This window comes from Sinocyclocheilus rhinocerous, unplaced genomic scaffold (genome assembly GCF_001515625.1).
Source record: "Sinocyclocheilus rhinocerous isolate Xijiao unplaced genomic scaffold, SAMN03320098_v1.1 scaffold189, whole genome shotgun sequence".
NCBI classification, from domain to species: Eukaryota; Metazoa; Chordata; class Actinopteri; order Cypriniformes; family Cyprinidae; genus Sinocyclocheilus; species Sinocyclocheilus rhinocerous.
This window is the reverse complement of record NW_015667354.1, coordinates 988,910-1,006,356: the sequence shown is the minus strand read 5'-3', so window position 1 is coordinate 1,006,356 and position 17,447 is coordinate 988,910. Positions and strand designations below refer to the sequence as shown.

At 38.5% G+C, this 17,447-nt stretch overlaps 1 protein-coding gene across 1 annotated transcript in view; it reads left to right on the top strand.

The window, feature by feature from the left end:
* Window positions 1–12,857, top strand: part of rbfox1 (RNA binding fox-1 homolog 1) — a 131,498-nt gene extending 118,641 nt beyond the window's left edge. The window contains exons 11-12 of the mRNA XM_016545656.1: window positions 10,552–10,627; window positions 12,482–12,857. Of these exons, the coding sequence (XP_016401142.1) occupies window positions 10,552–10,627; window positions 12,482–12,604 (199 nt within the window). The 3' untranslated portion in view covers window positions 12,605–12,857. The remainder of the gene's footprint in view (window positions 1–10,551; window positions 10,628–12,481) is intronic.
* Window positions 12,858–17,447: the final 4,590 nt, after the last annotated feature.

Here is a 17,447-nt window from a genome sequence, read left to right as displayed (position 1 = left end):
GTGGTTCCCCTGCCTACCGATACACTCAGCCTGCTACTGCTACCGCCACTGCCTACAGTGACAGGTAAGACACACACCGCTGCCTGCACACAACTGACAACTCTTCCTTACCAGGCCCTCCGGCGGGGCCCTTAACACCCACCCACCTCCCCCGCCGAGGCGGCCTCGTTCTCTCTCAACCTTTACTCCTCTGAGGTCAAACTCTCTCCCTTCGTCACGAGCAGAGGCAGGCGCACGCAAAAAAAAAAAAGCCAGCCTGATTTATTAGCCTAATTCCCCTTGCCAGTGGTGATGGGGAATATCACGGTGCCCAGTGCAGTAATTGGCAAATTAAATCAAATGAGATGTCACTGCAAATGTAATAGTGAAACGCATCCATGGCGGAGCAACTGTAACTGCAGAATGAAGTGGGATAGACCTGACAGTTCCTCAGAGATGAGACAAAAGCCTGTTTGGCAGGGCGACCAGAGGAAGTCGTCTTGGCTGATTCTGATTTTGATTTCCTTTTCTTTCTTTCTTTTTTCTCTCTCTCTCTCTCTCTTGTCAATTGTGAGTGTAAGCTTATTGCAGATGGCACGCAATCAAGAATAAAGCAAATTCGGAGCCTTGATGTGATTGTAAAACATTCGCATGACACGAAAGCATTTCTGCTCATGACTGTTAATGCCAAATAATGATCGTAATGCTGTCATCCGACATGTAACAACTGATATTGTGCAGACATAACTAGATGAAGCAACACTTGATTATCATGTCATGTTAGCAATGCTGTCATAATCTGTCAACAGTGTCCCTGCATGCCTCTTGATAAGTTGTGTGCTGTGAATCTCATCCGACCGGTTGTGAGTGGTGCTCATCATCATTACATCATGTTTATGTAATCATCACGGGAGCGTTTGTGCGTGCGTAGATCCCGGTGTCCACGGTAAAGGCGGATCACCCCATGCGAATGGGGACCAAACGCACCCGAGCGCACTTTCTGATGTCTGCCGGCCGTGAGCTGCATGTCGTAGTGTTTGTAATTGCTGCCAGGCTTGAGATCAGTGTGGTTTCATGAACGGTTCAATAACCACATGTGTCCTCCTCACACGCAGGGACTTCTCTGGATAAATACAGTAGACTGTCCTCAGAGATTAAAGTCAGACCGTCCTAAGAAACCACGGTATTGATTCCAAGGGCCCTTGTTGCTTTTCAGTGGCTTCTTGTTATGAGAAATCTTTTATGGTATAGCGGTAATCTGATTTTCTGTTGGTTTGATTATTCTCGGCGTAGGCAATCATGTAATGATCCTATGCACTAGCTTGTCCAAGTTAAACATTGAAATATTTTATTTATCCATTTATTTACTTAAGTAATAAATAAATGGTACAGAATCCATGTTAAATAAAAACAGAAAAGATGGACAGTACCATTCAAAAGTTTTGGGGTCGGTATATTTTTAAAAGAAGTGTTATATGCTCACTTATTCTATTTTAAAATCTAATTCATTTCTGTGATGGCAAAGCTGGATTTTCAGCATCATTACTCCAGTCCTCAGTGTCACATGATCCTTCAGAAATTATTCTGATATACTGATTTGCTGCTTTTTTCTTATTATTATCAGTGTTGAAAACAGTTGTGCTTCTCAATAAAAAACTGTAATGCATGTTTTTAAAGATTCTTTGATGAATAGAAAGTTCAAAAGAACAACGTTAATTTTAAACATTTTTTGTAAAATTATAAAATGATTTTACTGTCAATTTAATGCATCCTTGCTGACTGAAAGTATTAATCAAAATCAAACATTTGAATGGTACTGTAGATACAGTCAGGAACATTATAGAGTTCATGTTTACATTTATTCATTTATAATTGAGCATAACTTTAAAAATAGCTGTACTGCTTTGACATGTTTCTGACCATATCTACGTCTTTTCTGTTTTTATTTATCATGGATTCTGTTCCATTTATTGGGCAATAAATAAATAAATAAACTGTTGTGACACTACTGTACATTTAGTGACATCAGAGATTTTTTGTGGTGCTGAATAGGCTAAGCATCAGTATTTTTATTGCTCATACTTATTGATTTGAAAAATCCCCAACCCTCAGTATCAGACATCTGCGCATAACTTGCCCCGCACCACTTGTGCTACAGACGTGAATGATGTGTTTCAGCTATTGCTTTTAATACAGATCTTAGTCTCTCTTTCATTATGTTCTATGAACCCCCAAAATTGCCTGTGGTTCAGTTTGTATTAAAAATGTAGTTATACTAGTAGACATAGTCATTGCCTTGCCAGTGGGCAGAGCTAATGCTAATGCTCGAACTGATTAAATTCAGAAAGTTTCTTTAATGTTGTTTAGCTCTCTGCAGAAACCTGCTTGATTGATTATGCAAATGAAGAGGTCTCTCAATAACATTTGAATTATTTTGTTTACCTTTAGACACATTTTGAGAATAATAGCAGCTTTGGGAAATTGAAACCGCAGCCCGACATACAAATTAGGTCCCCGATACAAATTCCAGCTAAATTAGTTTGCATAAGACTAGTCTTTCATAATAGTGATTATAAATGATTGTTATTGAGAAGTCATACATTTTTTACATTTTTCGGATTTAAAACCATTGAATTATTCATTTGCAATGTAAATGACTTATAATCTCTTTTCCCTCATAAAAATAAATTATTCATGTCTCAATGAGTAACGTTTTTAGACAGTTGGAGTTTAATCGTTCAGTCTGCCTCCATTAAAATAACCTCTCAGCGCTGTTAGATGTATCACCTCGTGTGAAAGATATCATCTCTGATCTCCGCTAATCCTGCGAGTGTTTTGACTGCAGTTGATCTCTTGCCTTCCATGGTGGCGGATATCAGTACCCCAAAGCTTTATCTTAACAGACTGGCGCACTCTGACACCCTGCCGTCCCGACGCCGGTCTCATTAGCCGTTAGCCATCGCATCTGGTTGCTGCTCTTTGTCGGAGCTTCACTTGCTCTCTGTCAGAGATGGCCAGGGTCAGCCTCAGATCTGGAGGTGCTGCTGGGAGGCGGAGTCCGGGTCAGGGCTGCTTCTTTCTCTCCAGTCGCCTTTTAGAGCTCAAGGCTCAGCCGGTCCCATCTGAACAGCTGCGGGCCGGGGGCACATGGGTCAGGAGTACATGGTAGCCTCGCTTCCTACAACCCACCATACTAGAATCAGCTGACCTCTGTCCCTGCGACACTTGTTCAGGAAAGGTTAAAGTGGCCCGTCGTGCATGTTTCTGGCGCTCCCTGGACCGAGTTGATACCCTCAGGGCTGGGGGAGCAGCTGTGCAGGAAGCTAAAGCAACTCTTTAAACTCTTGTATGAAAGGGCATTTATTTCGTTTATTTACAAATGATGCTGCTAACATATACCAGGCATGCTCACGGGTGTAAAAAGCACTGAGGAATTATACTTGATGGACAGTATGGGACTCTACACAATTAAAAATCAATGTATCAAGCTAGAAACATGCTTCAGGGAAAGTATTTCTAAGTAAATTCATCAGTAATTCATCTCTTTATAAGGATGAATATAATCATGAATACAGTTACGTGAGCAAATTACATTTTATTTAAAACATTGAAGGAAGACTGACTTTTAAAAAAAACTTTTTTTAAAAGAATTTAATGCATTTATTTAGCAAGGTCGCATTAAATTAATCAAAAATGATGATGAAGACATTTATAATGTTATCAATTTTTATATATATATATATATATATATATATATATATATAAATGCTGTTGTTTTGAGCTTCCCTTTCTTCTGAACATCCTGGAAAAATGTATGACTGTTTCCACAAAAAAAAAATATATATATATTACTACATTACATTAATTATAATAAGAAATGTTTCTTAATCACTAAATCAGCATATTAGAATAATTTCTGAAGGATCATGTGACACTAAAAACTGGCGTAATGACTGCTGAAAATTCTAATTTTATTTTAAAATATATTCAGGTAGAAAACAGTTCTTTTGAATTGTAATAATATTTCACAATGTTTCTGTTTTACTGTATTTATGATTAAATGCAGCTTTGGTGAGTATAAGACTTATTTCAAAACATTATACTCACTGACCCCATATTTTTGAATAGTAATGTATATTTGTTTTAAAATAAGAATAGATTTACGTCATGATGAATATGTACTTGATACTTTGACTAAAAAGTATAATGTTTTCATTAGAAATGTAATTAAGTAGCAGTGCAAATATTTAGTTTCAGGTAAAGTAAACATTTCCCAAAACGATTCTTATTTGTATGAAGGAAGTACCATTACTCAAGTGATTTACACCCCTGAATGTGTTGGCCAGATGTCTGCATTTTGCTTGGAAGTGCCTGTGACCATTGATTGCTATTACGAAGAGAGGAAACTCTGTGAAATATATTAGTTTAGTGTTGAATATTAAATTATAGAAATAAATACAGAATGGCAGTTGAAATATTATATAACAATAGGTGTGATGTAGTCCAGTGTACTACTGCTTGTGACTTTAGCGTCTTCGTGAAGTGCATGTTTAGTCTGTAATGTGTATGAATGGTCATATCTGAAGCCAATACATATCTAATTTTGTAAGGCACTATGAGTTATAGATAGTGCACCATTTAATGCATGTGTTCAAATGCATGTCTGCATTGAGCTTTACTCCCTATAGTGTATATGTGTGAGTGTAACTGTGTGTGCGCATTGGGACGGTCAATACTGTCATGCCGAATAGAACATTGTATTCAAAACAAGCCCCCTAACATGATTAAGAGGGCCGATTCAATCTGAATGCTTAGTAGGAATGAATGATTCATTTAGTTATTAAATATAGCTCCAAGCGGCAATTAAAAGGGGGCCTGGCAATATGGCGGCCAGTGTCTCTAATTAGACGTGAGATCAAGCCATGACACATCATTTGTCACACCTGTGCAGTTCAACCAATGATACAGCTCATTCTACTTGTGTTTGTTTACCCAGAATGCACCATTTACCCACATCCTGTTTGTATTCTAAAAATCCTTAGAAAATGATTTTTTTATGTTTAATTTCATTTCATTTATTTTTATTTGTTATTTACAACAGGGCCGAGGATTATACTCTAGTCCTTTCTATGCTGTATGTTTCTGCTGTTAAATAAATGTAAATGAAATATGTGTTTACAGTTCACAAAGATTCAAGGTGCACTCGGTCATTTTTTAGTAGTTTTTTGTTGTTATTGTTGTTGCATATTGAACTTACTGACACCTAGTGGGGCAGATGCAGTATCACTCAAAAGTTTATTGTTACTATTCGCAGTAAGCCATGATGACAACATTATTTTAAAATTAAATGATGTGACGTCAATATGCCATTTGCCGATAATATATTTTTTTTAATCAATTTTTCTCTGTAGTCTGTAATGGAAACAGGATATTTAACAAAAATAAAATAAAATAAAATGTACGGTGAGGTTTGTTTAATCGATTGAATGTGAGTTTGTTCAAAAACTTTGTCTAAATGTTTATTTGGCTACTGGCTTAAAAGTCAGTTCAGAAGAAGAGCTTACATTCATATTAAAAACTATGAAAAATAAACATTATTTTTATTTGTAACAACATGGACTGATTAATCATTGACAAGATGACCAGGAGCATGCATTTAGAAAGTAAATAACATCAGTTTTGATTTTATGTTAACTAAAGCCTGGTACACACTACACGATTTTTGCCCCGATTCTCCGCTGATTTACAATCTGGAGAAGTCGATGCTAGTTGCTGAAAGTCAGAGCCAGTCTGCAGATTTGAGTTGACAGATTCCATAGAAAATCACGTAGTGTATGATGGTCACAGATTTTTTTAGCTTCAGACTCTGATTCCACCCAGTCAGAGGAGATCAAACATGTTGATATTTTCAGCCGATTTTAGAACACATCATGGTTGCGTCCCGAAAGCCTAGGCAGCTGACTTGCTGCCTTATGAGGCAATGACTTTGCAGGCAGTGTTTTTGCACAAAGGCACCTCATGAAACTGATTTCGGACAAGCTTCTGAGGCAGCGTAACGGTTTAATGATCTACAACAAAATAGAACGAGTTTTGGTGATAACTAAACGAATATTTAATTACTATAATACTGATTTCTCGCCAGAAATGACATTAAAAGTGCAAAAAGTTAGTCTGAAATATACATTTACACATAAACTGACCACCAAACGCAACTTTCAGACGCCATCTTTATTTTTTGGCTCAACCGTCACGGAATGGAACGCACAGGATTGTGGGATATCAAAGGCAGCGAAGGAATACATCTATGCTGCCTTCAAAATTCGATCAGAAGAAGGTACCTCCGGAGACAGGAAGTGAAGCAGAATTTGTATTCGAACGTGCCTTGATGCCTTCCTGCCTTGTAATGCTGCCTCTGAAGGCAGCATTTTAGAGCTTTCGGACGCAGCCATTGTTTGCTTGCTGACGGGTACACGAAAGCAGGAACATATCACCCCCGTTCTCGCCTCTCTCCACTGGTTACCTGTCCATTTTAGGATTCAGTTTAAGATTTTGGTATTTGTTTTTAAATCTCTTAATGGTTTAGCACCTAAATATCTGTCCGACTTGATCAAGCTGTATGCTCCGCTAAGAGCACTTAGGTCTGCTGACCATTTGCTTTTAGTTGTCCCACGGGTAAAGTTGAAGAGCAGGGGTGACCGAGCATTTGCAGTGGCGGCCCCGAAGCTCTGGAATAGTTTGCCCCTCTACATTAGACAGGCTCAAACACTTGCTGTTTTTAAATCTAGCCTAAAAACTTGTTTTTATAGTCTGGCATTTGATGCTACATTAGAGCTGCTTTCTTTTATTGTCTTTATGGTGTCTTATTGTCTTCATTTGTGTTATTGATTGTTTGTTTCATTGATATTTTTTATTCTTTTATGTGTGTACAGCACTTTAATAAACACTTGCTGTTTTTTTAAAAGTGCTTTATAAATAAACTTTGACTTTGACTTTTCATTTGTCACGCGTCTCCTAGCAACAAGGCATACATTTATGCATGAGTTTGTTGTGATCGGAACAACTTCAAAGTCTGGTAGTGTATGATCCTCAGTCGTTTAGTGTATTTTCACTATTTTAAAAAAGTCAGTAAGTGTATGATGCCTAGTGTTTTAAAAATCTGTTCAGATTTGAAAAATCCTGTCTGTGGTGTATTCCAGGTTTAAGATGTTTTTTTTTTTTTTTTAAAGAAGCCTCTTATCCTCAGCAAGGCTGCATTTATTTGATCAAACATACAGTTAAAACAGTAATATAGTGAAATATTTTTACAATTTAATAATAACTTTGTATTTTAATATATTTAAATGTTCTTTATTCTTGTAATATAAAAGCTGAATTTTCAGCAGCTATTAGTCCAATTTATATTATCTATGTTAAAAACAGTTGTGCTGTTTAATTTTGAATCCGTTATACTTTCTTCAGGATCCTTTGATGAATAGAAAGTTCAAAAGAACAGCATTTATTTGAAATAGAAACATTTTGTAACATGATAAATGTCTTTACGGTCACTTTGAACAATTTAATGTGTTTTGGCCTAATAAGTGTGAAAAAAAAATTACTGACCCCATGAATTTTTCAAAATGTGTTATTTACATGCATGACATTTTTTAATGAGGGTAAAAAATGACTTGAGTGAACCTTGTTATTTTGACATTTTAAAAGACATCTCAAATAAATCTGTCCATAATACAGTGGGAGTTTTGCTTTTCTCTCTCTTCTCGTCTCTCTCCAAAGAAAAGTTTATGGTGTATCACATAAGCGCTTTGATGTATAATATTATCTGTTTGATTTCCAATATCATCTGTGTATAATGGTCGCAGTCTCAGGTGTTTCTAACGGGCTCGACGGCCGGCTTTTATGTGACCGTTCAAGGCCGTCCCAGCGCTATTCAGTAATGCTGTGAATGCAATTCCTTGACTTTTACAGAACAATAGTGATGGAGGGAGGGGGTTTACAGAGGAGAGGACGTTTAGAGTGGCTAAATCAAAGCGTCTCGCACACAGCTGCAGTTTCTATTGAATCGGCCCCAGTCCGAGGTTATGATTTAGTCTCATCTCTGATATACTGTATATGTCTTTTTTACTCCTCTTCTTTATTCCCGCATTTGCATCTCCAATCCCCCTAGCATGTTCTTCCCTGTTCCTCCATGTGGATACCAGAGCGGGGCCACACACTGAGAGCTCTGGTTCTTTTTGCTTACTACGTTTCTCTTGAATGCTCTTTTTTGGACGAGTGGAGTAGTTTTGGAGTACTGCATGAGGATAGCTGGAAGGCATCACATTCATAGTTCTCATCTTCTGTTTCTCTCTCCCATGGCACTGCTTGGAAGAGGCATGTGTTCCTTGAAGAGTGAAATGAACACGCTTGTCACGAGCTTGGAATCTGTGATTTTCCTTTTTTTTCTGTCTCAATCTTCCTTGTGTTCCATGGTTCTTTTGAGTTCTCCACCATCGTCCTCCCTTTCCATTAGATCTGTGTGTGTGTGTGTGCGCGAGAGGGCCTTTTTTTGGTTGGTTTGTTTGTGTCATTGTTTTACAGGCGTGTGGTGCTGTTGTCATTGTCGTATCAAGGTTGCTCATGTAGTGTATGGTGTCTTGCACATTGGCTGTAGGTGGCTAGATCACGGGAATGACACAAGTGTGATTGTTACTAGTTTGAGTCATGATATACCAAAAGGAAAATGGACCTGTCCATCCGTGCATTGATTTTGTGACAGCCCTTTTTTTTTCCTTCCTTTTTTTCCCCACACGACCAGAGAAAATGAATATGCTAACAAGGCTGTAATTTAGCAGAAGGCACTTTCTTGAAGACATCAGCTGTTTTCTGTAAAACACAATTGGAATGTGTAATTTGGAGTCTGAAAAACTTGCAAATTATGGTCTAATTGTCCCAGTTCAATAATTGCTGATAACCCCAAAGGCCGTGCGCATCCTGTTCGCAAACCGACGTAATCAGTAAGTAAGAAAAGCGGAGAAGGTCCGCATACAGAGCCCCTAAAGCACAGCCCGGCATTGTTTAAAGAAATCATAGAAATGAGCTGCCCGTTCGGTCTCCTGGTGGGAAAAGTCAATACATTTAGAGGAATGGCGCTGCTGGAGCACACATTTTCCAAAATAATGAGCATCTAGTCAATAATGCAGATATATCCCAGCCATCCGAGATTTATTAACCTGTATCTCAGGGCCCAGATCTAATTTAGCTGTATGTTAGAGTCACTGGTGTTCATTAACAAACATAGAGCTTACCAGTCTCATAAATCAAGTTTTTTTTTTTAACTCTCGATGGGCGGCAGGAGGAGCCTAGTATAACGGATCATAGAAAGGAACAAACCGATAGTCACAAGGACGAGTTTAAGCTTAAATTTGTAGTGTGTTTTCACATTTTCAGTGCCCTTCAAACGGCAATTAAAATCACCAGTTCTTGCATTTCGGGTGACTCATCCAATCAGCGTTTTTTTCCCTTACTTAATACTTTAGGAATAATTCACCAGGTGCTATATCCTGAGGGTCACCTTTTCAATCTTAGCTCCAGAAGAGTGGAGGCAGCCCTGGTTTGATCACTGCACCGCATACTCATTAAAACTAACCCCTGTAAACACAGATAACGCAGGTCAAACAAAATACTTTGTTGCCACGCATTGAAATATGAAGACAGAGCGACTGTGTAGTGAATAAAAATGTCTATACTAATTTGCAGTGGATTAACTTCTTAATCGCCAGGAGTGGAAGAATATGTAAATTGCCTAATTTCTCTGCTCTCTGATTGGCTCTTTATCTGGTCCAGAAACACCATGCATGCATAACAAGGCTTTGAGGAGCCGATATTCCAGGTTGTTTTCAAACACAGTGATCTTAAGCCCTGCTCGAACTTTGAGGGAGAACAGGGCGAGATCTCAGGATAAAAGACACTGAAAAAGTATAAAATAAGCTCACATTTACACTAAACATCCTGCAGCATTTTCATCAAGTCAGCCCCGGACGAGAATAATGAACAGCTGTTTTGTTTCGGTTTTTTTGGTGCAAGTACTGTAAAACATTGATCGCTGGTCTGTTAGATTTTTTTTTCCTATGATGTATTTTTTTGCCTTTTTGATCAATATGCCTAAATTAAACTACTAAAAAATTGAAGGGTTGTTTGTGCAAGTGTATTGAACTAGAAAAAGCAAGCAAATTCCTCTTGGTACCGATTTGCAAAGTTTGTACGTACAAACAGATATTGCCGTAAGCGCTGGCATCCCATAAACACACAATTAGAGTGAACAGAGCATCTAGTGAGGTCTTGCACAAGTGGCCCTTCAACTTTCAAACAGTGATGTCTTCCTCTTTGACCTGTGCAGCATGACTGCAAGAGCCATGTGATCTTCTCCTCTCTGACTTCATTTGATTGTCATTTTCCAAACACTCTGAAATCATCACCATACGTAGTTGTTTCAGTCAATTGGTGTCCTATATGACTGTATGACATTTGTGTTTTCATAGAAAAGAAGCGATTTTCAACTTGGCAGCGTGATCTGACCATCTCTCCGTGTTTCCACAGTTACGGACGAGTTTATGCTGCCGACCCCTACAACCACGCACTTGCTCCAGCAGCCGCATACAGCGTTGGTGCCATGGTGAGCGTGAATTTTCATCTCTACCTGCCTCGATTCCTCTTTCTTTTTTCCTCTTTCCTCATGACCCCTTTATTTATCCCTTCCCTGCTCTTTTCTCAGTGCACGCTTGTCATGAACGCTCATTCTTTTCCCTTTTCTTCCCACCTTTTCCTCCTGCATGGATTTTAGCTCTGCTGACATCTCCTCACTTAAACGTAATTGAATTTGTCTCTTGTGCTAACGGCAGCTGAAATGCCACATTAATCCTCCCAGTAAACGTGATAAATGTCTTAATTTCTTGGCAGTGTAGTGCATGTTAGTTATTATATTTCTAATTTTGTGAATATCACCTAGCCGAGCGCTCCCCTTAATGGAATAATTAGTCATTTTGATAATTAAATCCATCGCCTAAGTGGTGCTGTAGCAACAGCTAAAAGAGGGAGGGAGCAGAGGAGAGACGATGTGATGAAAGAGTGCGAGGAAGACCGACAAGAGTCTCCAGGCGCAAACTGCGATGTGCGACTTGTTTGTACTCGGACTGTTTTGATCGCAAAACGTCCACGTTGCATATAGAACGCACACTGCAAAGATCAATTTCTTAAACTGTACATTTTGTCTAGTTTTCCAGTAAAAATGCCTAAAACCTTTATGTAAGTTAATAAGACTTTGTTTTACTTTTTTATTATAAATTTAATTGTTTGAAAGTTTTACGTTTCTTGTTTTAAGAATAAACCTCTTTAAAGCCTCATGCACACCGGGACGATTATCGCGCGCACTTATCGCCAGCGTTTTTCGAGACGTTTTTCGACGTGTCTTTGTGTTCATACCCAAGCGATTTTCACTGGCGATGAGCCGAGTGAACGTGCAAATTCACTCCCTGACATTAGATACCCCGGTACACATCGAATCCTATTTGATCTGCAATTCGTCTCCATAACAACTCCCTCTCGAGATTTTTGTAGTCGCTGTCGCGTTTGTCATAAAGCCCTTTGTGTTCAGACACCAATGAGACCAGCAGCTCTACATTCATCTTGCCTTGATGCATCTTCTTCGTCTACTTACTTCCTCTTCGTCGTTAGGTATCAATGTGTGCTCGGCAAGACTGTTTTGTGCTCGAGCGCCACCAAGTCGTGTTTTACTGTAACTTCAGCAGCTCCAGGCACGTGAACAAAAGCACCAATCTCATTGGTCGGCAAGTTTTTAACGCGGCGCGTCAAGCCAAAAAAACTAGCCCGAGGCGTTTTTTTAAAAATGACGCTTTTACGCCTCCCGTTTTGTGCATCAGTGTGCACACTCACATTGGTGCCCTTTGTTTAGTCATGAGGCGTTAAACGTCGGCGATAATCGTGCGCGATAATCGTCCCGGTGTGCACAAGCCTTTAGAGTGTGGTCGCATTTGCCATTGCTCTGCGTAATTTTGCTGGCGAAATACAGTTGTTTCAGTAAGAATCTGCGATTCTTCATTTGCCGTGCAGACTAACAAAGCTGCTTTGTTTAAAAGAGACTTCTGTGTGAGCTATGCTATTAACAACTGACAATTGAGGGTTTTTTAATGCACCCAAATTTTTTTTTGCTTCAAGATACTGGAAAATAAGACAAAAATACGTTAAGGAAATGCTTTTTGAAGCATATGAAACTGCATTCGTTGCTCTATTTTTATTTGCTCTGTTAACTCATGTAATTCTTGCATCCCGTTTACGTTTTTAAGTAGCTAAATGCAACTTCTGGCATGAGTTGTGTTGGTGTGCTTGCTGCATGATGGAACGTGATTGGTTTCGTCCAGGGGGTATGTACGGCAAATAGCCTGAATGCTAGCGGAGGTCTCCTCTGAACTGTGTCAATTAAACGTGTCCAAACCCGTGGCTTCTCTTCCAGAATGCTTTCGCTCCCTTGACTGATGCCAAGACCAGAAGCCACGCCGACGATGTGGGTCTCGTTCTTTCTTCTTTGCAGGCTAGTATATACCGAGGTGGATACAGTCGTTTCGCGCCATACTAAAAAAAAAAAAAACCTTTCAAAACCTATTGAGAATCTTCCTGTGGGGGTAACGGAGGAGTAATTCAGAGGCCTGGGTATTGCAATACATGCAGTAGTGCATCATTTTAGCATCTCTTAAGAGAGAGAAGACAAAAACGGATATTTTTCATCTTATACCTCAGATATTTTGTGCTGTGTATTTTAATATTGTGGGTTTTTAATTTCTAAAGATTACATAGATTGTTGGCTGTAGAGGTTTCTGTGGTGATCTAGAGAGCTGCTAGATTTTAAAAAGATGAAAAAAAAATAAGATACAAATTGTTAGGGCTTTATCATGTAAATGAGTTATGTATGATAAATATTCAAGTCACTTCGGGGTTATCATATTTTGTAAGAGTGTAAGTGACTAGAGTCGTCCAGTGGTTTCTGCTTCCGTTTGACATCGCCTTTCGTCTTTCTTTTGGTTTCTTTTGTTTCTGGGTTCTGTGCCGTAGAGGAAGAGTGCACAGGGGGTTGTGGGTAGGAGTAGATATGGGCGTGGTGGGCGAAAGACCGGGGGCTGTCCGCCGAGTGCAGCGAAGACACAGAGCCGGTCAAAGAGACCACTGAGGTATCGATTATTTAAGCTGTCTTATATCAGTCATTACTCAAAGCCAAAGGTTATGTTCCTGGGGTGTTCAATGTGTATATTCAGACTATACATAGCAGCTCGTAGAAACTCCCCAAAAATTCACCATGACAGTATTTTACTGTTTAACTATTATCTAGTCCTTAAGTCAGACCCTCGCTAGTTTAGGCCTACCACGAGATGTTCTTTTTATATTGCAGTACTTCCAGTACGTCGATTGATATAAATGCTGACTTTTATAATACGGGAGAGACGAAACACAAAAAAGAAAAAAAACAAACAAACAGACGGCGACGGTAGCGCCGGTTATATTTTTTCTTTTTCTTTTTTTCTGTTTTGTTTTAGTTTGTTTTTTTTTCTCTCAGAAGTTAAGAAACTCTGATTATTTGTACAAGACGAGAGTGGGAAAAAATAAACTAACAGTGTATTCAATTTGATCTGTGCAGTGAAAATGTTCTCTTATACGAAAAACACAACTGTATAATGTTTTAGATTTAGTGTGGTAGACCAACTGTTAGAGAAAGGTGTCTCATTTTTTATGGAATCATACACAGATTTATATCAACACTTTACAAGTAATGCAATCATTATGTAGATATAATCATAGTATTTTTGTCAACTGTACAATTTTGCACACACACAACCTGCAATTTTTTCATCACTACTTCTTCTTCTTCTTCTTCTCACTTGTGGGACGTTCCGTTGTCTGTTTTCTTTTGGTTCTCTGCTTCTTTCGAGTGTTTCGTTTTGATATCATTTTTAATGTGACATCCTTTGTACTATTATTTTCTAGAACACAGCCTTTACACTTTGAAACTGTTTGATTATCGAGAAACTGAGAAATATATGACTTGTGAAAAAGATATCTATATGTAAATAGGAATAATGATAACTATGTCATTTACAAGTGCTACACAAACAAGCTGTTGAGGTGTTCTTGAAGAGTCGCAGCTTGGCTGTGCATACGCGAAGACTTCCCTTCATGTTGTTTACAAGTATACCTAATTAGGTGTTTGTCACATATCTCATTTTTCTTTATTTTGTATTTATAAAAGTTTCAATTGCATAAAATACAAACAAAAGAGCAGCTCCAGTTTATGCGGCTGCAAATATCCTCTTGTGTACTGTGTGCGTCACATCACACAACTTGGCAAAAATATCTTACCCACTGCTGTGATTCTGCTCTTTCTGCTTTAAGTACGTGTTGTGGACAGGCTTTCTCCTTGTCATTGTATGTGCATGCACTATGATCTGCATAACAATAACCATCAATAAAGTTTCTCAAGATAACGGGAATTTGTCTGGGAATTTCTTTGCACCATGCCGGCTGCCGGATCTTATATTCAGATGATGGAGTGCGTTTGTCCTCTGATCTGATTTCATTGACTAAAATTGCATTGAAAAGCTCAAGGCGAGGAGGAAATGATCATCTCCGAGGAGGTTAAGTGGAATTGATGCTGCCGGGTCTGAGGTGGTCATCTGTACGCCTTTAAGAAGACTCTGTGTTTAGGATGAAGGAGCGAGATCGGATTCCTGAGGTCTGATTAGGTTATCCCACACGCTTTCAGCGTTATGAAACATCTCCGGTCTGCAGATATTTCCAAAAAGGAAGCCGCAATATGGGCTTATTCTAGGGTGCAGTTGAGGTTTGAACCAAGAAAGTGGAGCACAATCACAAATGTGACCCTGGACCACAAAACCAGTCATAAGGGTCCATTTTTCGAAATCGAGATTAATAAATAAGCTTTCCATTGATGTATGGTTTGTTAGGATAGGACGATATTTGGCCGAGATACAACTATTTGAAAATCTGGAATCTGAAGGTGCAAAAAAATCAAAATATTGAGAAAATCGCCTTTAAAGTTGTCCAAATGAAGTTCTTAGCAATGCATATTACTAATCAAAAATTAAGTTTTAATATATTTACAGTAGGAAATTTATAAAATATCTTCATGGAACATGATCTTTACTTAATATCCTAATGATTTTTGGCATAAAAAAAGTTTTGTGGTCCAGGGTCACAAATAGCTGTAGATTTTTTCATTTGCATAACGGTCCTACAAATGACAATATTCCGAACGTGCTGTGAAGAACATTACTTTGGAGAATGATGGGACCCTCTCGTCATCAAACCTGAACCTGTCTGCCCCGCGTAACTGTAAGTAGCAGATATTCATTATCTTTCGCTCACTTCGCTGAGGTATGACGGAATTTCATAAATTATGTATAGTACAGATAGTTCTAATTGAAGAAAAGAAGAATTACCCCACATTCTCGATTTGATCAGTGTAATTGGAAAAACTTAGCCAGGGGTTCCTTGGAAAGATAAGCAATATAAATGTTTAAATGTGATGAAGGAGTCACATTATGCTAGGTAATTACAACACCTCTTCACAGAAATGGGTGATCAATAATTAACGTATCTTGGGTCACAAGTCGGGGACATAATTTAAAATTGGTTATTAATTCTATTATGAAAAATGTACATTCTCTTCAGATTATGTTGCCGAGTCCACAGGGAGAGGTAAAGGAGGTCTGGTGGTTTTAATTCAGTCTCTCTCTCTCTCTCACTTGCCGCTCGGTCCCTTTTCCCACTGGCTCTATGAGAGCTGTCAGTAATGTGATGATTTATGTTTCTGAATTAAATCACGTATTAAATTAAGTAATTTGGGTCTCTTTGCTCCGTTTGATTGGCTGAATGAGACTGGATTGATTATCATGCAGATTGGAGGGAGTGGATGCTGGCTTTCTCATGATCGGTCAGCCGTTGCTCTCTCATAACACTGCAGACTTGCAAATCACAGTTGTCATAGGATTCAATGTGGGATTGTTCGAAAATTCAGATGTATTGAAAAGATGTAAAGTTCACCAAATATGGATTCTCCACTAATAAAAGCTGGTTTAAACTGGTCATCCACCCTATCCTTAAGGCCTGTTTACACCAAGACAACAACAATATAGCATCTTCACCAAGGCACGATATCGTCTGTTTATTATAAGCATGTGCTGCAGTTATGTCTTCTGACACTTTAAATGCTCATTCTCATTAAAGCAGGATGGATTCTGATTGGCTGTCAATGTTTTTATATTTCATCAGATGGAAAGAATCTTTTTGGAAGTGATTCCTACAATATCGTTAGAATAGTTGTGGTGTGGACTTTTACATTCAGAATGATTTTTAAACTATATCATTATTGTTATCATCTTTGTTTTGGAAGAGGTCTTCCAGCCTTTTCAAGCTGCTCTATAACCAGTCAACAATCCAGGCTGGAAGACTGGAAATCTGAGACCGGAAAACCATCTTAGACTGGTTTAAGCTGTTTCAGCAGGGTTGCTTTAAATCAGTGATTCTCAACCTTTTTGATTTTTGACTTATTTTAAAGCTTGTTTTATTTTAGAGGCCAAATCTAGGGATGCACCGAAATGAAAATTCTATTCGAACACCGAAAGAGCTTTATATAATAATTTCGGTTGCCGAACATTCGGTGCATCCCTAGCCAATTCACATCATGGATGATGATAATCATCTATAAAGTTGGTTCAAAAAAACAACTATAACTATATAGACACAAAAGAATGATATCATTGGAATCACTTCGAATCATTGGAATCATACAAGACATACAAAAAATTGGCTGGCAATCACTCAAGCATTTAAAGTAGCGGATGCTTACAAACAACAAAACATTTTCGTCCGTTGATGTGGATGCTAATATAGTTATTGTTCTTGATGCGAATTGGTCTTAAAGGGGTCATCGGATGCCCATTTTCCACAAGTTGATATGATTCTTTAGGGTCTTAAAGGAGTCCTATTATGCTTTTTCACTTTTTTTAATTTTAGTCAGTGTGTAGTGTGTCTGTTTGGGCATAAAAAAGATCTAGAAAGTTACAAATCTCAAAGTCCACTCCAAAGGGAGATATTTCGTTTTTTAAAAATCCCTTTTCAAGAACTACAACGAACGGCTCGTTTGGACTACAGCGTTTGTTTTCCGGGCTTTGTGATATCACAAAGCAGCTCATTGGAATATCATTACAAATAATTCCCGCCTACAGAAATTCGAATGGGTGGGGAGGGGCGAGGTTGTGGTTAGAACGCTTGGTTGAGTGAATCAGACGAGACGATGAAGAAGAAGTGCTGCTGCAGAGTTAGTGCATCAGAGAAAACGAAGAAGAAGAGCTGCTGTGCTGTAGCGTCAAATTTTCAGCATGTCTAGAACAATTCTTACAAGTACAACA